General features: G+C 27.2%; 1 protein-coding gene across 2 annotated transcripts in view; it reads right to left on the bottom strand.

Annotated features, from left to right (window-relative positions):
- The window catches only part of LOC107437091 (uncharacterized), a 209,611-nt gene that overhangs the window by 118,045 nt on the left and 69,056 nt on the right, over positions 1-22,510 (bottom strand). Inside the window, exon 1 of one of the 2 annotated variants that reach the window (XM_016048980.5) lies at positions 19,116-19,465. The exons of the other annotated variant lie outside the window; for it this stretch is intronic. Coding sequence (XP_015904466.3) covers positions 19,116-19,187 — 72 coding nt within the window. The 5' untranslated portion in view covers positions 19,188-19,465. Of the gene's footprint in view, positions 1-19,115; positions 19,466-22,510 lie in introns of those variants that run through there. 2 annotated transcript variants of the gene reach the window in all.

Genomic DNA, 22,510 nt, shown 5'->3' with positions numbered 1-22,510 from the left:
ACTTATCATTTAATCGAAATTTATCGCAAGAAAGGTTATGCACGATGCATGATTTTTAAAAACATCGATATTTCACGATGATGTTTAACCCGGCTCCACATGAGAAAAGAAAGCTATATAACAGAAATAATTCTAAAACGCAGAGACACAAGATAGCGGAAACAGATCAAGTTGTAAATATTAATCATTCTTATTCGCTGGAAAAAAAAACGTTTATGTATACATAAGAAACGATACTTGTTTAGATATAAAAACAAATAAAGAAAGCAAATCTAAACTTCAACCCCCGAAGGAAAGGATAAAAAAAAAATTATAAATCAAAACAATTGTCGATCGTTTCCAGAGCGTTACTTTCTAACGTTACCATTTCCTTTTCAATCAGAATTATGCATCGCTGGGTGGCAACACTCTTGACACTTAAAACGTTCAACGAAGCAGCGCGATCAATTCGAAGGCTAGGAAGGAAAAAAAAAAAAAACTAATTCATCTTATCTTCATTCAAGTATGGATGAGTTTTCTTTAGATCATGGAAGAAGTGATGATTATCCGAAGAATTAAAAAGGGTTGAAATGGTTTCACTTGTAGGTCGCCCTGCCGGCGATATTCAACGAGTTGTAAAATGATGCATGTACGATGTCAGAGAAACGTTCACTTTATTTACAAGCTGTTTATACTAAAATTCTATTGACAAGGTTTAGATAAACAATCACATTTGTAATGTTTGTTTATTTTTCTTTTAAAAAAAAAGATGTTAAATAACGCTTAAGTAAAGATACAATTTAAAGTTAAGCGGTTCCCAATTCTTTCGACTGCGGAACCCTGAATTGTCGATCTTCTTTGGACGGAGCCCCGAGAACAAATTTCATTAGCAATTGTGAATACATAAACTAACGAAAGACTATTAATTGTTTTGGAAATATGTAATGATCTAAATTTTATTAATTACTTTGAACTGAATGAATTTTTTTATCACGTCGTTTTATCAGTATTGGTCTTAAAATATTGGGTTTTACGTCAGATAGTTGAATTCGCAGGTCTGGGGTGGCATCTGTAGTCTAGTTCTTAATTTGAATTTAGTGCATGCATAAAGGAAGGAAATTTTTTGGTCCTAAAAACACGCAAATTGCTCTTTTTTTAAAAAAAATTATTCATCTCTACTAGTTAAACTACTAGGCTGGCTAAATTTTTAAGCCTAAATTAAATATAATTAATAATTCTTCATTAATAAATATATACATTTACGAGTCCAAACAATGCAATATGAAAGTAAATTAATATACCTCATACTCATATTTTGCGCCTTTTCTTAATTAAGCCAAGGGCTCTAGCCAAGTAATGTTGCATAACTGTTCTAATTCCACAGCAGTATTATATCTTAAAAGGCTGTTTTTTAAAGTCGTGTGAAATGCTTTTTTTCCCCAAATAATATGCTGCTTTCGTAACTGATGTGACTTTGCTACAGTTACTCATGACAGTTAGATCATGTTTTGCTTATCTTAGCCAGCGCCCTCTATGATGTCTGAAAATGGCGTAAAACGTCAATATAAAAAAAAAATCACATTTTTAAAAAAATTAAAAGCGACTGTGGTCTTATTTACTAATATTTCAAAATTTACTTCAATTCTGCATTATCCAGGTTCATAAAAATTTTAAAAAGAAAAATGAGATTATGACATTGATTTTGGTAATTTTCATTTCGATGCACAAATGTCGCCAAAATGGCGATTTTTAAAAAAGCTTAATAATTTTTAAAATATTTTAGTAATTTCTCCGTTCTAAAGTCTAGATTAGTCTTTACAGCAAGATGGCATATATAGTTTTAAAATTATATTTTTGCTTCAAGGATAAGGCACTTAAACTCTGACTTTTTTTATTTTCCTTGCCGTAAGAGCTTTGGAAAACCTTGTTAAAAGCTTTATTTCACAAAACGTGGTCCTTCGTCAAATGTGAATTACCAAATAAATAAGGAAGCTCAATAAAAATATGAAAATAAATACACATCAAAGGAAATTTTTAAAATTCAAACAAATTATTAAACTTTGCATTAAGGTGATTTTGTTTCAAAAATCATTATCTGATAAAAAGTAAATTTTCATTCTTGAAATGAATTCTTAAATTATTTAATTAAATACTTATCTTTTTGAATTATGAGAGATTGATGCATTTTTCAATGGGTGATTTGCGCTTATTAATTTTTAAAAAAAACATTTTAAACTTTGTAAACTTTTTAAATTTTATGATTTTAATAAAAAAATTGTTTAATTTTCTTAACATTTCTTCATGTCATACGCTTTTTAAATGATAAATACCCTTCATATAACAAGAAAAACGAGTAAATAAGGAAAGAAAATTCGAATGGTATTGAATCCTACTCATGAGTGACAATGACTGAAATTTCAATAACACTAGAAATGATTTAATTAAAAAACTAGTCCAACAGCCTTAGGTAGAGAGCAATTTCAGAATTGCAATCAATCTGGACATCAACGCCCTTCTGCAAAGGATTTATTTTTGTTTGTCAGCGTGGGAACACGTTTATTCAGTCTGCAGTACCTTTATAAATGAATTACCCCTGAACTTCGACATTAAGGGTTGATTAGTTATCAATTCAAATCAGAAAATGGTTAGAAAGTAAACGAAACTTGAATTTCCACCCTCCTCTCAGAGCCTTGAATGGTCAGTGAAGTCAATTGCCACGATGACCTTGGAAGTCCTCAACAGTCTTCAAGGATGATGGGTCAATGTGTTCCAAAATTCGAATTTCCAAGGGTGAATTGTTGAAAGTCCGTTAGGTGGTTCAAATACCTTTATTTTCTTTTTAAACGTTCGTCTATTTTTTATTGCTATTGTTTAAAATGATTTATATATTTTTTAAAAATATTTTATATGATGTTTCATTTTAAAAATTATGACTAAAGGAACCATATCAAATAGTCCATGAATAAAGTTATCAATCACCTCTTTCATGCCTAACTTCTTTTAAGAACTAAAACATTACCTTCGTTAAAAACATTTAAAAAATTATGAAAGTTTCAAAAAAAAAAATTTCTTCTAATTAACTTTCAATAATCGTTTCTGGAAACTGAATTTCAAAAATTTAATTCTTATAATTACATTTCAAAAATTTATAGTAATAATTCTTTTATTTGTTGTTTTCATTTTATAAACTATGACTAAGGAAACCATAACACTGTTCGTAAATAAAGTTATCAATCATCTTTTCACACCGGCATTTTTTGGAATTCAAAAAAAAAAATAAATGAAAAACTACTTTTGTCTTGTTTAGGTTAAAAACGTTTAGAAAATTATAAAAGTTTTAAAAATTACTTATCTTCTAATTAATTTTCAAACATAAATTTTTCCAATGACATTTCAATATCGTAATTAATTATTTTATTTGTTGTTGCTTTCATTTTATAAATTATGACTAAAGGAACCATATCACAGCACGTAAATCAAATTATCAATCATCTCTTTCATATTTAATATATTTTTTGGAACAAAGAAAATAATTTCGTCTTGTTCGGGTTTAAAATCTTAAAAAAAAAAAAAAACAATGAAACACGTAAACTTTTCAAACATTAAAAAGAATAACTAAACAAATGATGTTTCATTATTATTTATGTAAAATAACAAGAATGTCTAACATTATTGATCTACACTGAAGTAAATTTTGGAGAGCATTGAACTTTATCGTACAAATTTGTTTTAACTTTAATATGGTCACACGGTTTAACTATATAGCAAAAGCATGGCTCGATTATAAAGTTACAATAAATTCACGTCGTATTTGGTCCAAATAATGGTTTAATATTAAAACCAATTTTCTAAGTGTGTACTTTACCCCCAAAAAATAAAGTTCATAAAGTAGTGTTTTTTTATATCCAGAAAAAAAATCTTTATAAAAATTAGAGTTAATGAAACGTTAAAAGTAATTTAGCTTCAATGAAAGTGGGTATTTCAGGTGGGTTTATACAGAATTACGACATCAAGTGTTCAATTATTGTGAACTTTAATTGATTTAAAGTATGTGTTATTGTGAAATTCACAAAAATTACACTAAAAAATGAAAAGCATAAATTGCGAAAAAAAATGAGTAAAGTGAAAGATGCAAACGATTTTGAGAACAACAGAAAAAGTTGTATTTAACAAAATAACTTCGGATAAAAGAAATGAATAACGTCTGTTATGTTCGAAAGAGAATAAAAAAAATGAAAATATAAATAAATAAAAATGCTTGATGGTCTAGTCAATGCGTTGGTTTCGAATGACTGCTCCTATGCACACGTAGAACTGCATTTTCTGATAAAGCAACAACAAAAATTTTGCTTAAGAGAAAAAAGAACGAATTGCGGAAGTGTAAATCTGGCAACGGTATTGGACTCACTTCATTTGTTGTGCTACGCTCTGCCATTAGATAGAAATATAATAACAGATAAATAAAACAAAAATTTGCTGCTATTCTTCGCGAACAAAAGTTTACTGTTGGTTCGTAGAGAAATTTCAAAGAAAATATCTAACTTTCAATTCAAGTATGAGCATTCGATATTAATCACATTTACAAAAATCAATCGTTTGCATCTTTTAAAACAACAGAAGGCCAACACGAAAAGATTTCAATTGATATAAATTATTACTAAACAAATACGTTCTAGTTGAATAATATAAACTCGTTTAAAAAGAGATAAAACTATTTTTTTTTAATAAATGTAATTTAAACAGTAAAAAAAAAACTTAAAAATACAGAAATAACAATATAAATGTTAAATTGGTCAAGACATCAATGAAAACAATGCGTTTTATAGTTGGTTTCTTTTACATGCAAATGAAACAAGATAAAAAAAATGTTGTTTTTATGAAATTAAAAGGATATCCGCGGACTCAATTCCAGCTTAATATTTCATTCATTTGCGAGTTAAAAGTCTTCTGCCAGTTCATAAAACTAAACCGTTATCGAATAAAAAATATTTATGTACTATGACAGTTACAGCCAGATACCAATTACTTTCATATTTTGATATATATTTGATACATAACCTATTAAGATCCACTCTCCAATATATTATGCAACATTAAGTGCAATTTTATCACTTAATTAATATTTTAAAATTATTTTTCTGTTTGATGCCTTGGCAAAGTAGTTGTCTCTGTGCAAATATCTAATTGTTGTTTGAAGTTTTTAATTACTTTGAAAAATCATAAGATATTCGATCCAAGTAACATTTTAGAAAATTTTTGCACATAAATATCTTATTACATTATAAAAATATTTCCCAGCATGCAAAAAAGCTAATAATTAAAAATTAAATCATTTAACCAATGTATAATTTGAAAATAACTAAAAATAAATAATTAAGTTTCAATAATAATCGCATTTTCGGCCATTATTTAAAGTTCGGGTTTTAGGAGGATATACTGGAGTGATAAAATTTGTCGGAAATGTAAGTTAAGGCTGTTTTTTGAAGGCTAGGCGTAAATGAAATTATGCATTTTTGCAAATAATATACTGTGAGTTTGCCACTGTTACTCTTGGGTCAAGACGTTAATATGCAGAAAAGCCACTGTTTAGTGAAAATAAAAAGTGTTTGTGGTCCAAATTTTTAATATTTAAAAACTTATTCCAATGCTGCATTACCTGGGTTCATAAAACTATGAAAAATTGAGAACACGGCAGCGGTTTTGATAATTTTCTTCTAGCCGAAGAAATATAGCTAAATTGGCGATTTTTTAAAAAAAACTTTAATAGCTTTTAAAATATTTAAGTTGTTTTTCTGTTTTAAAGCCCAAATATTTTTTTTACGACAAGATAAGTTAAAAATCATCGCATTGCTTTGAGTGTAAGAAATTTAACTATGGCTTTTTTATTTTCGACAAAGCTTCGAAAGACAGCGTTAATATTAAATTATAAGCGACTGTATTTCAAGTAAAGAAGTTCTCAATAAAAATGTGTCTAAAATTATTTCTACTACTCTAACTACACTCTGAAGACTGTGGTGTAATATCTGTTCGATTTTGGTGCTGCAAAACTCTAAAAAAGGTCTGAATGATTACTTCATTTCAAGTTAATACGTATTCTTAATCAAGTATTATTACACACTGGCAGGACATGTTGTAAACACGTAACATATGCTTTTGAGCTATTATTAGATGTTAAGAGAAATAAATGTGCAATCTCAAGATAGTGTTAATATGACAACCAAAATGGCTGTTGGTTTTTCGACAAAAAGTGTACTTTCGGTCAAATTAAATTGATAAACTCGTCATAGACTTATTAATACCAAATAAGTTTTGATACATTATCCTGATTGATAAAAATTATTGATTGAAGGCTACTATTGATTGTGGGATTGTGTGACTATCATTTTATGTCCCGAAGAAAAAAACCTCTTCCCAATTTTTTATTTTTTTTTATTTTAGATGTTTTGAATTCGTCGAGAGATGAATAATAATGTAAAGGAAGAGATAATTTTAACAATTTTTTTCACGTTTAATATTTGCAAAACGTTTGAATATTAAAATTAAAGTTTAATTGTCGTTCAAAACACAGTGAATTAAATATATAAATATGTGGTAAGAATTCCTAATAAAATGTTTTCAGGTTTTTGAAAAACGATATTTGCTATTAATGAATATATATGTATTACAAAAACAAAGTCTTGCAAGAATGTATTATGCTGTAAAATATTTGTTTAAACACAGCAAAAAATTTTTTTATAACTCTTAACTGTGATACTCAAGAGACACATATTAGTTTTCCTGACACAGGTTGAAAATAATATAAATTAACGACCACTCTCGGTTTTTCAGTCGACTATAAATTTTCTTCTATAAATCGAAAAATGAATAATAAACAGTTTCAAAATCCTAAATCTTTCTTCTTTTAAAAATATGACATAAAATCGATATTTTCTTTTAAAAAAATCGACGCATTTGCCACAGGTATCAGTGTTCATACATTGTTTAAAAAAATAATGTATTCAGCACTTACTTTTAATAAATTGTTTTGGGTAACAGCAATATCCATTCAGTATTTGAAAAAGTAACGCATTTACCTTTTACTTTTAGTTATTTTTTGGGTTACAGCAATATTCACACATTGTTTAAGAATAATATATTCAACATTTACTTTTAGTAAATTGTTTTAAGAAACAGCAATATTCCTATGTTGTTTAAAAAAAATAATGCACTTCATTTACTTTTAGTAAATTATTTTTGATAACATTAATATTCAAACATTGTTTAAAAAATAATGCATTTAGCATTCACTTTTAGTAAATTGTTTTGAAAAAGCACTATTCATATATTGTTTAAAAAGTAATGCACTTCATTTACTTTTAGTAAATTATTTTTGATAACAGCAATATTCATTTGGTAACAGCATTGTTTAAAAATAATGCACTTCATTAACTTTTAGTTAATACTTTAGGGCAGGGGTCTGTTTGGAAGAAATTTGGGTCCGTTGAAGGACTCTTCACAAAATATCTTTTCATAAAAACGGACCCTTCACAAAATAATTTATCTTTTAAACGGACCCTTCACAAATTTGTTTATCCTCATTATTGTTTTGTTAATCGAATTAACCCTTCCTAGGAAGGAGAGGAAAGAAAGACAGTTGTAAACGAACTAAGTTTTGTCTTTGACAGACGCTTCTTCCTTAATTCGTCCGAAATGAATATCCTGCGTTCAGCAGTATAGGCTAAGTACCAAATATTTGCATGTTGCATCTCTAATTTAGAAACAGCATTTGCTGTTTATTTTTTAAAATTAAATTTTTTTAATTATAATTTTACAGTGTTGAGCATGATCTTGTATGTCTTTACAATTTAAAAACTCCCTGAATAGGTTTTTTGCAATAACCGGACCCTATTTGCACAAATTCACAAAAGCAGGACCCTGGTTGAAAGAATGTGTCTTAACGTTTATTTTGTATTTACAAACTACGAGTAATTTTTTCACAATTTTACAAAAACGGACCTTTTTCAAAATGTCTGGACAGACCCTTGCTTTAGGGTAACATTGTTTAAAAAATAATTCACATAGCAATTAATTTCAGTGAAATGTTTTGGATAACACCAATATTCATACATCGTTTAAAATAATAATTCGCTTAGTGTTTACTTAGTATTTATATTTACTCTTGATAATTTTTATTTTATTTTACTTACATAAATTTTTCTTTAGAAAATGAAAATACGAGTGCCGAGTAAACTAAATCAATGGCGTGCTCGATCCACGTGTGATTCGCGTGAATCAACTAAACCTCTTGATCACAATTTGTCAGGTGGGTAACGGTCCGTAGAAAATAAAAGGGACACAGAACACGATTGTTATTTCAGGGGCATCGTTCCATTAGATTGATTGATTGATTGACCAAAGGTAACTTTCTAACAGAAAATCCTTTTTTTTTTTCGCCATCCTATCTTATGATCATAATTGTTGTTTTTAATTATTTAGTAGATCTGTATTATATGATCTGACAATTGTTAATGCTGAACAACCTTGAAATTCCCAATATGTTTAGAAAATAGCACAATAGAATTTTTTTTGATACGATAATAGCTACTTCAATAAACTACTACTTACTTCACTAAGATCATTCTTTTTTTTTTCTTAAGTAATTTTTTATTATCGTTAAATTGGGGTTTGAGGTTACATAACAAATCTCTTTAGAGTGTACAAAACTAAATTTTTAGCCATATTAAATTATAAATATATTAAAATAAGCATTTATTTAACTACCCTTTAAATAAAAATATCAATTTTAAATTAAATTTTCTAGAAAATTTAACATTATATTTGAATTTAAAAAAGTCATTATTTATGATTAGAGAAAAATAAAAGAAATCTAATTGTAATTCATTTTTGAAACTAAGTGACAAAACACATCCATTTAAAGAAACGACCACTTTAAACGTGTTAAGCCCCTTTTAAATAAAAACAATCAGGTGTTTCCTATTAATTGATTATTTTACACGTCTTCCTTAGCTTATTTTTGCTATCGTTTTATCAGTAAATTTATTTTCTAATAAAACCTAAATCGTTATTTTTACCGTTTTATTAGTATTCACTTCATGAAAAATAAGGTGAAATTTTAATACGTATAAAAAACCGAATCTTAAAATTTTAAATAAGTTATAACAAACCTTTTTATAACTAAAAAAACTGTTTAAATTTCATTAAGTAAATTTTATAAAGCACAGTTTCCAGAGTTTTCGTTTTTACTTATTTTCAGTCACCTAAAAACAAACCAATGTAAGTTTCATTGTCAGATCTTAGTATTGTTTTCATAATTGTTTCAGTTACTTTGAAAATTAAGTTTTTAGTGTAATTTCATTATAATTAAATTTAAACTAGATATATACTTTCTTCCAAATTGATTTATAAAACAGAAAAAAAATTGAATAACACGATTAATCTATCATTTAATTATTGCATTTGTACTTCATTTAAATTATTGCATTGAAATTTTGGACTGATTTTGAATCAAAATATCGTTTGAGCTCACTACAACTACACCATATTGGGTGGCATATTGCATAATACTGTCGAATATTGCATAATACAGCTCCATAAAATAGAATATAATCTGTCTTTAACTCTATTACTTGATAATATGGTTCTACCTAAACTGAAAATTAGTTTGAATTTAGTTTTTACAGTACATTTTTAAAAAAAATCTGATTCAAATTCTTGTAAAAAAGTATCGGCACTCAGGATGACCGTAAAATCGATTTTTACCGTAAAATTGATTTTTTACCAAATTTTTTATGCATCAAGAAACATGATTTTTAACAATAATAGTTACCATAAAATCACTGAATCACTGTTAAATAAATAGTATTGCAAAAATTATGGTATGTTATTTTACGGTAAAAATAAATTTGAAGATAAAATGAATTTTACTGATAATGCACCAAAAATATCGTTACATTTAAACCATAATTTGATTCCGATTCTTTTTTCAATGTTGTAAAGTTCATGGTACCAGTTCAACATTCAATCATTTAAAAAAAATTTACAAAAAATTAATGGTCCTAAATAACAATATTTAGATAAATTCTTTTTTGAATAAAAAATTTAATTATTTCTTAAATTAAAAAAAAAAATTACAGAAACATAGATAACTGAGTGGAAAAAAAATGTAACAAAACTAAATTACTTTATTAACTTAAATGTTGAAAATCATATTTGTATATGATTTCCAAAATAATTGCAATTTAAAAGCAATTTAATCTATTCCAAATACCTTTTATTTCTTGCATTTATGCCCGCACAAGAATACAATATCTTAGTAATAAAAACGAAATTTATTCCTCAACTATTATAGTTAACTTTAGCGTACATTACTTAAACTTCTTATATTTCAGTTAACTATTAAACAAACGCAATATTGGTTTCGTAAAAATTCCCCTCACTTCAGATATCAGAAACATTTTTGAAAGTTCTGCGATAAAACTATCGCTTTTTGATGGGACTTAAAAGAACTACAGATATCCAGCAATATTGATGGCTCTAGAAAAAAGATGAACCTCGTATAAAATACAAAAGCCGAATAAATAACTATATACCGTAAAGGAAAGGGAAAAGAAATAACAAAAAATAAAATATATAAAAGGAAATTTTTTTCGAGGACCCCAAAAAATGTATGAATATTTCAACACCGAATAACTGTAAAAAAAAAAAACTTCTCCAAACTCCTTGGTGTTGGTGAATTATAATGTATACGCAGTATTTGCCATAAAAAATAAATCAAGGTGGAATTTTGATTCGTTCTTTTAGTTTAGAAGTGAAATGACAATGCATCTTTAAACATTTTTCTTGAGCTTTTTAAGCTGTCAGGAAAAACAATTTGGTGTGCACACATGCCTTTTTGTAATTTTTCTTTTTGTTTTTTTATGTATATGCGTTTACGTTCGTAAAAAAACATATCTACAGCTACTGTGAAGGTTAGGAAAGATATATAAATTTCGTCATGAGTTTTTATTATGCAAAAATATTTCCGTTTGTTGGTAGTGACAGTTGGAAATGGTGATTGTCTGTTGTGTTGCATTGTATTCTGCGATTATAGAAGTTGCTATTGAATTAATAAGGCTGTTTGAAATTTCTCGATGCAAGGGGGAGCTGTAGATGTAAAAAAAGTTATTAGTGCTTTACATGCAAGGTTGATTTTTTATATGATTAATATTGAATTCAAGAGAAATTGCACAATTTCGAATGTTGCCTTATCTTAAGGATCAACAGTTGTCGAAATGATTAATTTGTATGATTGATACTGAATATAATTAACATTAAGATGGATATCTCGAAAAAAGATTACACAATCACAAACTTTTATGATTTTTTTAAAAATATAAATGACAGCTGTTACTCAACTTTCAGATATAATTTTCTATTATAGAGGCTAATTCATTTGATAAATTTTATAATCTTTTTAGGCATTCAGGATATTTGTTAAACATTCAGAATAATTATGTATATATACATTTTTTGCTAGAGATTACTAAATTAAATTAAATTTTTCTGACTTAAAATAAAAGAAAACTATTAAAAATCACGACCATTAAAAAATTAATAACGATCTCTTAAAAAAAAACTTTTAACTTTTAAAAAAATATGCCGCAAAAAAATACATTGTTATAAGAAATTTTCCATAATATAAAAAATACCATAGTACAAAAATTGTCATGTTGTAAAAAGTTACGACTGTTAAAAAAATGAAAAATATATATATAAACTAATATTTCTTCCAGCAATTATATGTATTTTGTCTTCATGAGGAGTTTAATATAAACAAAATAGTTTATACATTTATTTTTCACAATTATTTTTTATTCTCAAGAAACATTCTAAATCACAGATTAAACAAGTGCGAAACGTTTTCATCATCTACTGCTCACTAACTTAGTTTAAACTTTATTTTTATTATATTACATTTCATCTTTAAAGTTTTATAAATTAATTTTCTTTGAATCATTAAGTTATTTTAAGTCACGATTTAATAGTTTTATCAGTTAATTTATGTTACAAGCATCTATCTCCTCATGTTATAATTTTAATTTTTATCAGTTACTATGCGTTACAATTATAAATTCATTATTTTGAATTACAACTTTAAAATTGCATTAGTTACTACACGTTGCAAATTTGAATTTTTATCAGTTACTTCAGGCTGCACTTTTAAATATTTTCCTACACACATAGTCGAAATTATTATACAGTATATATGAAAAGTTTTCTAGGAAATAGATGATATCTGTCAATCAATTTCAAGTTAGATAACTAAGCTATCAAGTTTGGAAATAAAGAAAGAAAATGCATGAATATTTTGAAAAGAACATTGATGGTGAAAAGATTCGGAAACTTTATCCAAACATTCATCATATTACCATAAAAGGAGAAATACGAAGCTATATCGGAGAAATGTATAGCTTCTACGTCAATAGATCGACGTTAAATAAATATCAATTATTAAGGTAACATACTACGACAAGAATTCATATGTAGTATCATCAGTTCTGTTACATTTTTATATTCAAACAGTTATTTTAAATATAAATCAGTTATCGTATGTTACTTTAAAGTTGAATTACATATTTCATTCTACAATTTTAAAGTTGTAGTGTATGCTTTATGTAGCGGTTTTAAAATTAAAGCAGTTAATTTTGAAAAGGTTTACGAATAAATCGATAGAAAATAGATGAACATTTTTCATATTTTAAAAACGAACTTTTCGTATCGCGAAAATAATTTGAAATTTGATGCACTAAATGTTTCAAGACAATTCATCATATTATTCAAAAAAAAAAAAAAGTGAGACAGAGGCTCCAAATAATGAATTGCTCATATGAAATGAATTACTCGGAGTTAGATATAAAACAAGGTTAGGATACAAAACAATAATTAGAGTTAACGGATGCGGCATGAATTCATATTGTATATCATGATGCTATGTTACAATTTAACATTTTGTCACTTACTTTATAATACAATTTAAAAGTAATATAAATTTTTTATGTTACAATTTTAAAAGGGAATCCGTTACTTAAGTTTCAATTTTAAGATTGAAAAAGTTAATTTTTAGTTAAAATTACAAATAAACAAAATGCTTGAATATCTTTAAAAGAGATTTCATATTGTAAGGATAAGATTCTGAAACTTTATCCGAACATTTTTCAGAAAATTCCTTATTATCAATAATGGAGGGCGGAAGAATCTACAAAAGAAATGAATTGCTCCCATGTTAAGAATTATTCCTCGGTGTCAAATAAAAATCAATAAGCAACAAGCTGCGACAAGAATTCATATTGTGTATCATCAGTTCTGTTACAATTTTATATTGCATTAGTTATTTTAAAGTTAAATCAGTTATCGATATTACCACTTTGAAGTTGAATTACATATTTCATTCTTCAATTTTAAAGTTGTTTCAATTATTGTAGAACACAATCTTTAAGTTATAGCGGACACTTTCCAGTTTTAAAATTAAGATGATAATTCTGTTACAATTAAAGTAGTATAAATTTCTTTATGCTACAATTTTAAAAGGGTATATGTTACTTAAGTTTCAATTTTAAGATTGAAAAAGTTAATTTTTAGTTAATATTATAAATAAACAAAATGCTTGATTATCTTTAGAAGAAATTTTATATTGTAACGATAGATTCTGAAACTTTATCGGAACATTTTTCGGAAAATTCCTTATTATCAATAATGGAGGGCGAAAGAATCTACAAAAGAAATGAATTGATCCCATGTTAAGAATTATTCCTCGGTGTCAAATAAAAATCAATAAGCAACAAGCTGCCACAAGAATTCATATGGTGTATCATCAGTTCTGTTACAATTTTATGTTGCATCAGTTATTTTAAAGTTAAATCAGTTATCGATATTACCACTTTCAAGTTGAATTACATATTTCATTCTTCAATTTTAAAGTTGTTTCAATTATTGTAGAACACAATCTTTAAGTTGTAGCGGACACTTTTGTGGTGATAGGTTCGACGCTCATCGTAAAATCAAGTTTATTTCATATTGTTATCTGTTTGTCTTTAATCAATTGTGTTTTTACTTATTTTTGAAGTGAACTGAAATAAGAGTTCTGACGTCATCATATTAGAATTGTATAAATTCCAGTTTTAAAATTAAGACCGTTAATTTCGATTAAAGTTGAGAAATAAATAAATAAATAAAATAGAAGAATATTTTTCATATCTTTTTAGACAATTAATTTCTTATATTATCCAAAAAAGAGAGAAAAATAAGCTGCAAAACATGACTTGTTCACGTATCAAGAATTATTCGACGTAAAATTATTATGGCATGAGTTCACATGGTGTATCATGAGTTCTGTTACCATTTTGCATCTAATCAGTTACTTTTTAATACAATTTTAAAGTAGCGTAAATTGCATTTTGTTGTAATTTTAAATTATTATCAGTAACTTTACATTACAATTTTAAAAATGGAAAAGTCAATTTTTAATTAAGATAAATGCATGAATATTTTTCAAACAAGTTTTCATATTGTAAGGATAAGATTCTGAAACTTTATCCAAACATTTCTCAGACAATTCCTCATATTATCCATAAATGGAAGGAAGCTACAAAAGAAATGAATTGCTACCATGTCAAGAATAATTCTTCGACGTTAGATAGAAACCGCTAATTAAGGTAACAGGCTACGACAAGAATTGATATTGTGTATCATGAGTTCTGACGACCGTTATTATCCGGGCTGCCCGTAATTACATCAACTTGTGAATAGATATATCTCTTCCTTTAATAGACCGGGAGAATGTATTTCATTTAACTATACTCACCAATTGGACACACAGTGTTTATCAGGCAGATTGAATAGATACTGGAAGATTCATGAAATGGAAGTGCGAGCATTGCAGGGAAGCCAACGCGTTTAACTTAGTAGTTAATGATTTTAATGAGTTAAGTTTCCATATAGCAATATGGAGGAGTGTGAAGTAAGTTTAGCCAGAGGTGTTTCCAACCATAAAATTATTTTTTTAAAATTCAAAAAAATTATCCAAGGTTTAATTTATTGCAGGGAAACGAATTAAAGGTACATAAATGTTAAGGTTCGTTAAAATGGAATTATCCTAAACTTAACTATTTGAAAATTATAAAAAAAAATAATTCAATGTCAAATTAGTTGGATTAACCAAACTAACTTAATCAGATTGCACTAATACTAGAATACACATTTGGATTATCGCGGTGCGTTTATTGCCGGGAATCAAACATTAATGTTGTTTAACTACAAATAATTTTAGTGACAATGAATAATTCTTGTGCTTTGGTATAAAAATATTAAAGGTTGTGCATAATCTGTATTAGGATGGAATGAAAGTTTTGTAAGAAAAATTTTAGTGACAATGAATTATTTCAGCGTTTCGGTATAAAAATATTAAAGATTGTGCATAATCTGTATTAGAATGGAATGAAAGTTTCGTAAGAAACATTTTAGTGACAATTAATTTAGTGACAATGAATAATTTTAGTGTTTCGGTATATAGATATTAAAGGTTGTACATAACCTGTACTAGAATGGAATGAAAGGTTTGTAAGAAAAATTTTAGTGACAATTAATTTAGTGAAAATGAATAACTTTAGTGCTTTGGTATAAAAATTTCAAAGGTTGTGCATAATCTGTATTAGAATGGAATGAAAGCTTTATAAAAAATTTTTTAGTGATAATTAATTTAGTGACAATGAATAATTTTAGTGATTTCATTTGGTATAAAAATATCAAAGGTTGTGCATAATCTGTATTAGAATGGAATGAAAGTTTTGTAAGAAAAATTTTAGTGACAATTAATTATTTTAGTGTTTCGGTATAAAAATATCAAAGGTTGTGCATAATCTGTATTAGAATGGAATGAAAGCTTTATAAGAAAAATTTTAGTGACAATTAATTTAGTGAAAATGAATAACTTTAGTGCTTTGGTATAAAAATATCAAAGGTTGTGCATCATCTGTATTAGAATAGAATGAAAGCTTTATAAGAAAAATTTTAGTGACAATTAATTTAGTGACAATGAATAATTTTAGTGATTTGGTATAAAAATATCAAAGGTTGTGCATAATTTGTATTAGAATGGAATGAAAGTTTTGTAAGAAAAATTTTAGTGACAATGAATTATTTTAGTGTTTCGGTATAAAAATATCAAATGTTGTGCATAATCTGTATTAGAATGCAAGGAAAGCTTCGTAAGAAATTTTTCAAATTTTTATCTCGTGCTTATTTATTAATTTTATGGAATTAAAATTTTTTTAAGATGGTTCAGACCAATTCAACCAGATTGAATACATTGGAAACATCGCAGTGTAATTTGTTTCAAGGAAAACAAATTAGTTTTCAAGAATGCAAAAAAAAATTACATATTTCGATAAAATACATTTTAACGAAAGTTTTAAGCGTCAAAAAATCTTATATACAGAAATTTTAAATTACTGACAAACTGTAATTAAATAAATTACGTTACAAAATTTCACGGTAAATATCAATTTTATGTTAAAATGGATTTTACCGATGATGCACCCAGGGTACGAGTACTTTTTACCGTAAATTTGATTCCGAATTTTATACAGTTTGGCTTAGCCAATAATAATTTCATAAGTTATATTCCTATTTAAATTTGTTAATTGAGAAGTAATCAAATATGTCTAAGTTAAACATTTAAATTATAAAACTCATTCTATAAAAAATAATAAATAAATAATTTTAAAAATAATAATTTAGTAATAAATAATTTATAAAATAATAAATAAATAATTTCTAACTCTTACGAACTGATGTTGGGGATTGATTTTATGATCTCGTACACCGTAATTTCCGAAAAAAAGTGCATTGGTGAAATGTAACATTGCTGTTAATAATTTCATAGCGCTATATTGTAACATAAAATTTCAGGGAAATGAACTAAATTGCATTTATGAAAAATATTTTTCAAATATGCAAATCTTATAAGCATTTATTCAAAAAATATATTAAAATATTGTTATATTTTATTAGTATTTTATATCTAAAGTTATAAAAAATATGTTACTCGTGAATTAAAAAAATAAACACAGGAAACAAATAGCGAAACAACAATAAAAATATGACATTCACTAAAAACAAGTAAATAAAAAGGAAACCCTTGTTATTTAATATAATAAAAAATAAATAAAACTTTACACCCGAAAACGTACGTGTTTGTAGAAAACTTGTCGATTATTTAAAATAATTCGAATTGTATTATTCATAACAGGAATAGATTAAATTCTCGTTACAGAGTTTAAATCATTAATAGTTGAAATTTTAGATTTTGAAAACCAATTTGCATACTACAATTAACTAAAAGTCGACCATGGTTTAACATTTGTTTTAATTACAGGTTGTGAGTTAAAGGTTTTTTTGTAAAGTAATTTAAGCTAAAAATGGGATACTTTTCTATGAAATCAGGAAAAGTATTACACTTGCCAGAGTTTCTTAATATAACAACATTGAGTTACAATAAATGTAACAACAGAGTTTCTAAATGTAACAACAGATATACTAAATGTAATAAATGTAACAGCTATTATTAAAGTGAAGAAAGAAAATGCATTACGTATTATACGTATTACGAAAAAAATAAAAAATATTTGCATAAAAATAAAGAATTAATTTATAAAATTACTATTATTTTATTTAAAAAAATAATAATAATAAAGAAAGAAATAAAATCAGCAGTTACGTAATTAATTATATTTAATTCTGCAGCCTAAAAAATGTATGCTTTTGCATCAATAAAAAATTTATATGCATTCAAAGTTGAAATAAATTTAAAAGAGTTTCAGAAAAATCAAAAATAATAGGAAAGAAATTGCCAGTAATATGTATATTAGATTCAAATGTCATTAATTATGTTTATTCTATTATAAGTAATCAGCTGATTAAACTAAAGAAATTTTAAAATTAAAAAAAAAACACAGGGTGAATTTTCTTTTTCTTAATTGTATTTTAGTAATTTAAAATATTAGTTACAAAAAGTTTTATTAAATTTTATTTCTATCTTATTCTGAATTTAAAAATGTTAATTTATTAAATCATAAATAAAACTTTGTGTCTTAAGCATGCGTTAGGAATGTTAAGCGATAGTGAATTAACAAAAATTTACTTACATTTATCATTTCGAACAATAATTTGAGTTTTTTTTTAAATTTTATATGCTTAAAGTTTTATCCCTTACGTAAAGCCGGTAATAAAAATTTACGTTAAGAGCAAGCTACTTTATATAATTCTGAAAACGACTACTTATTGTAAAATTTTATGTCTTCCGTATTAAGTTAAGTATGTTAGTTGTTTTAAAATTAATGCGGCACTTCATTTACATGAGAGGCTCATTTAGAACGAAGTTTTAAAGAAAAAGAAAATAAAGTCACTTTTTACAATTTTTAATATATAACCACCCTTACGAGATTTGGTGCCAAGGGAGGAAAATGAGGTAACTGCCCAAAGATCGGAGCGTCCACCCCATGGAAAAAGATTGCAGACTTTAATCTAATAAATTAATACAACGTATTAATTCTTAGTTACGTTTTCAAAAAAATGTTAAAACAATCATAGTGAGTCATTTTTTGTCTAAAATTATAACGTTTTCAATAAAATATTGCAAAAAAAAAGACTCGACGAGTAATAGTTCGATTATGCACGGGAATTACAGTTTTCCTGTCGGGTTTAAATCCTAGCACTCCGCCTGTACCTTACTCATAAAAATAATTTTCTAGAAAAAAAAATTTAAAAATTTTTTCAAGTTTAAATAAATTTGCATATTTTAAAACAATCAAGTGAGATTTAATTGGAATAATTTTAACAACAAATCAAAAAGAGAGAAAATGTATTTTAAACATAGCTTGCGCAACAATTTGATTAAAAAGATTATTATTTTTAGACGGAAATACATTTTTTCAAATAATAAAGTATTAAGAAACAAGATAATTTAAATACATATCTCAGGTTTTAATTTTTTTGTATAGCATACATACTTGACTTACGTAAAATGCGTCGGTCAAATCAATCAGTTTTATGAGTTTATTTAAAAAAAAAGCTAAATTCTTAATAAACAGTTTATATCTTACCTCATCTTGGCATGCTTTATCCCACTGCAATATAGATTGAGCGATGGGAGACATAATTTCCAATTCAGCCATTTCTTCCAACAAAAAAAAGTTGATACAAAATATAACAAAGTATTTCAAATATATTTATTAAGTTGAAAAAGGGCTGGAAAATCCGTCCGTAAATAAAATCCTTCACACTATCAACACTTTTCACTACAAAAAAAAGAAAGAATCTTTGCTTTATTCTATTATAGAATCAATCCAAGAAAAGCAAAACAAGAATCCATGTGGTATTTTGGGCACGATCCGCAGCATCATGTATCCAGTCCTTCTTCATCCATCTACACCTGAATCACTAAAGGAAAAGCAACAGCGAGTTGTGTGATGAAGTTTTCGCTCAATAGAGGGCGCTCCGAACAAGAAAGAGAATGTCTTTTATTCCCTCCCGATACGATTTCCCCTCATCTGCATAAAGATGATGATGGATGTGCGCTGGTGAATATTTTTCGATTATTTATTCATTTTTTTTTTTAATTTCTTTTCTTTAAGGGGATAATTTGGATACGCAGTTTTTCTTTAAAGGCTCCTCCAGAGACACGTTATTAATTATCGTGTATTTTATTGTGGCATACTAATTGTTTGTAGAATGGTCGGTTTTAGGTTGATATCCTTTTACAAGGTTGTTGAGTAATTATGCTAAATCCTCGCCAAGCAGACTTTCTCGTATGCTCCATCACTTTGAAATGTGATAGATTGCAGTCGACGTTTGTGATAATTCGTTTACATTGCATATGTTATCTTCGATAAGCCAGTTCTGAGCCTGTTTAAATATTGTTGTTTTAAACATCGTTAAATTAAACTTTGTATTGTCAAACAGGTTATGAGTGTTATAATCTAGTTAAGTTAAACAAAAGGTTTGATAAATGTTTCTGTTGGTTCGAAATTTTATGCTTAAAGCTAGAAAAAAAACGTACATACGTGTTCTAATTTTTTTTTCTATTTTTTTCTTATTTTTCATTTTATTTCAATAAAAGATTTAAAATCAGGCTTGATAATGCTTTGTTTTAAACTAAGAAGCTGAATCCAAACTTAAATGTAAATCAGAAAAATGAAAAGAAATATTTTTAAACATCTTCTACAATGCGAAAAAAAAAAAAACTGAACATCCAAATAACTTTTGTTTTAATGATCGGATTATCACGTATTACATTAAAAGGCACAAATATTCAACCTCTGTTCGTTCTAAACTATTGGTACAATATTTACCAATTTTCGGTTAGTTCAAATTTGACGAAAAATTGTTGATTGATTTCGTAATTTAAAGTATCACCAGCGAATATCGATTAGCATATTCGAGTTTAACCTCTCGAATCACTAAATAAGCATCTAAGCACGTAATAATTCAACCACAATATTATATTTTAACAAGGTATTCCGTTTATAGCTATGAGCGATTTACACATCGGTTTTTAATTTCTGTATTTTTGGAATTACTTGTTAAAGGGATAAGATGATTCTCAAGTATTTTGTGAGCGATATTTTTTTTTTTTTTTTTGAATTAGCGTGATTTAAAATATTTCCATGCGAGAAAGAGATAAGTTTTCAGATTAGAAATTAATTAACTGAACTGCTCTTTAGGGGGAAATGTTACAGTAAATATATCACCTCACCAAGGGCAATAGATTGAGGTTAGGTAAAAGTTGCGATTTAATTTAGTTTGTATGTTAATGTCACAATAAAGCTAAACACTTTGGTTACCGACCCTCCTTAATGATGATCTGAAGACATTATTTACAAACTAAAATATCATTATTTAGATCGGAGGGCAGATGGTAGTAATAATCAACCAATCTTTGCAACACGCTCTCCAACTGCCCTACCTCGCATAGACTTTTGCAACACTGAAGCCACTAGGGACACTACTTTAGATTGAATTTCAGCCATTTATTTCAATCAGAAAAAGTATAGTTCGTTCGAACACTCATCCTTAAACGAGGAAAATCGAGTCAGCCGTGGCAAACTCACCACACCAACTAGGCGCAGTACATCTGTTTTAATTTTTAAAGTGATCATATTCACTTACAAATACTTCATGTATTTCTATTTAACATAGATGCTTAAATAGTCACAGATTAGTTCTATGTTCCAAGATTTGACAATCAATCTCCCTATACAGGCCACCTACCAAAGATAACGCTCAATAGGTATTTTAGACTATTTGACAAAAATTAATCAAAAAGTCATACACTTTAATAATCAATTTCAAGATCGAAAGAATCACTAGCGGGAAAAGCTGGGATGGAAAGCATCAAAACCTGTTTTGATTGCTGAAAGCAACATGTAGGAGTTAAAATATCTTTATTAGAACCACCTTCACATTCCAACAGACAATCAAACTTGCTTTGATTCCTTTTTCTCATTCGCATTTCTCACAATCCAACTGGGTTCGATAAAGTTTTTATTTTATTTTCGATAAATTATAATGTAGACGAAATAAAAAAATTCTGGTAAAATTACCGCACTGTATGGTAAGGACATATCTAGTAAAAATAACCATAATTCATGTACTTAAAATCAGAATATATGGAACTTAAATCATTCAATTGATAATTTTCATGCTCATATGATAACGATTTACAGGAAATTCTTGTTTTATAGTTTTTATGACTACACATTTAGTAAAAAATACAAAACTGAAAAAGTAAATTTAACAGAATAAATGGTTTTTATGCCAAGCTTTAAAGTATCGCGATAAAATTTCCAAATTCTACCACATTTACCAAATTTTATCACATATTTGGTAAAAAATACCGAACTTTTTGGTGTTCCCCAAACACGGTAAATTGTACCTTAATCTGGTAGTTTTGAGCATAGTGTTTTTTTTTTTCTTAGTGTACGATTTTTTATGGGAACTACCTTTATTTTTGACAAAGAATGCAAAAAAAATATACGAAGGGTGGTGATTACTGATATTTCTTAATTATAGTTTGTTGTTTGTTGTTAATTTACGTCGCACTAGAGCTGCACAATGGGCTATTGGCGACGGTCTGGGAAACATCCCGGAGGATGATCCGAAGACATGCCATCACAATTTTGATCCTCTGCGGAGGGGATGGCACCCCCGCTTCGGTAGCCCGACGACCTGCGCGCGAAGTCGAGCACTTTACGGTAGCACAGTTTAACGAGGACCAATACCGCACACCCTCAGTCCCTACACAGACTGATCCAAGTGGTCACCCACCCGCACACTGACCGTAGCCAGTGATGCTTGATTTCGGTGATCTGCTGAGAACCGTGTCTTAACGATCAGTCCACTGCGGGACTCTCAATTATAGGTAATTATAATTTATTAATTGTAGAGTATCATAATGCACTTTTACATGAAGCTTGAGCATGGCCTGTTTCCTATTTCG

Source organism: Parasteatoda tepidariorum, chromosome 2 (assembly GCF_982258835.1).
Source record: "Parasteatoda tepidariorum strain Cologne lab strain chromosome 2, Ptep-v5.0, whole genome shotgun sequence".
Taxonomy (NCBI): domain Eukaryota; kingdom Metazoa; phylum Arthropoda; class Arachnida; order Araneae; family Theridiidae; genus Parasteatoda; species Parasteatoda tepidariorum.
Note: the sequence above shows the minus strand (reverse complement) of the source record. Positions and strands in the feature narration are given on the sequence as shown.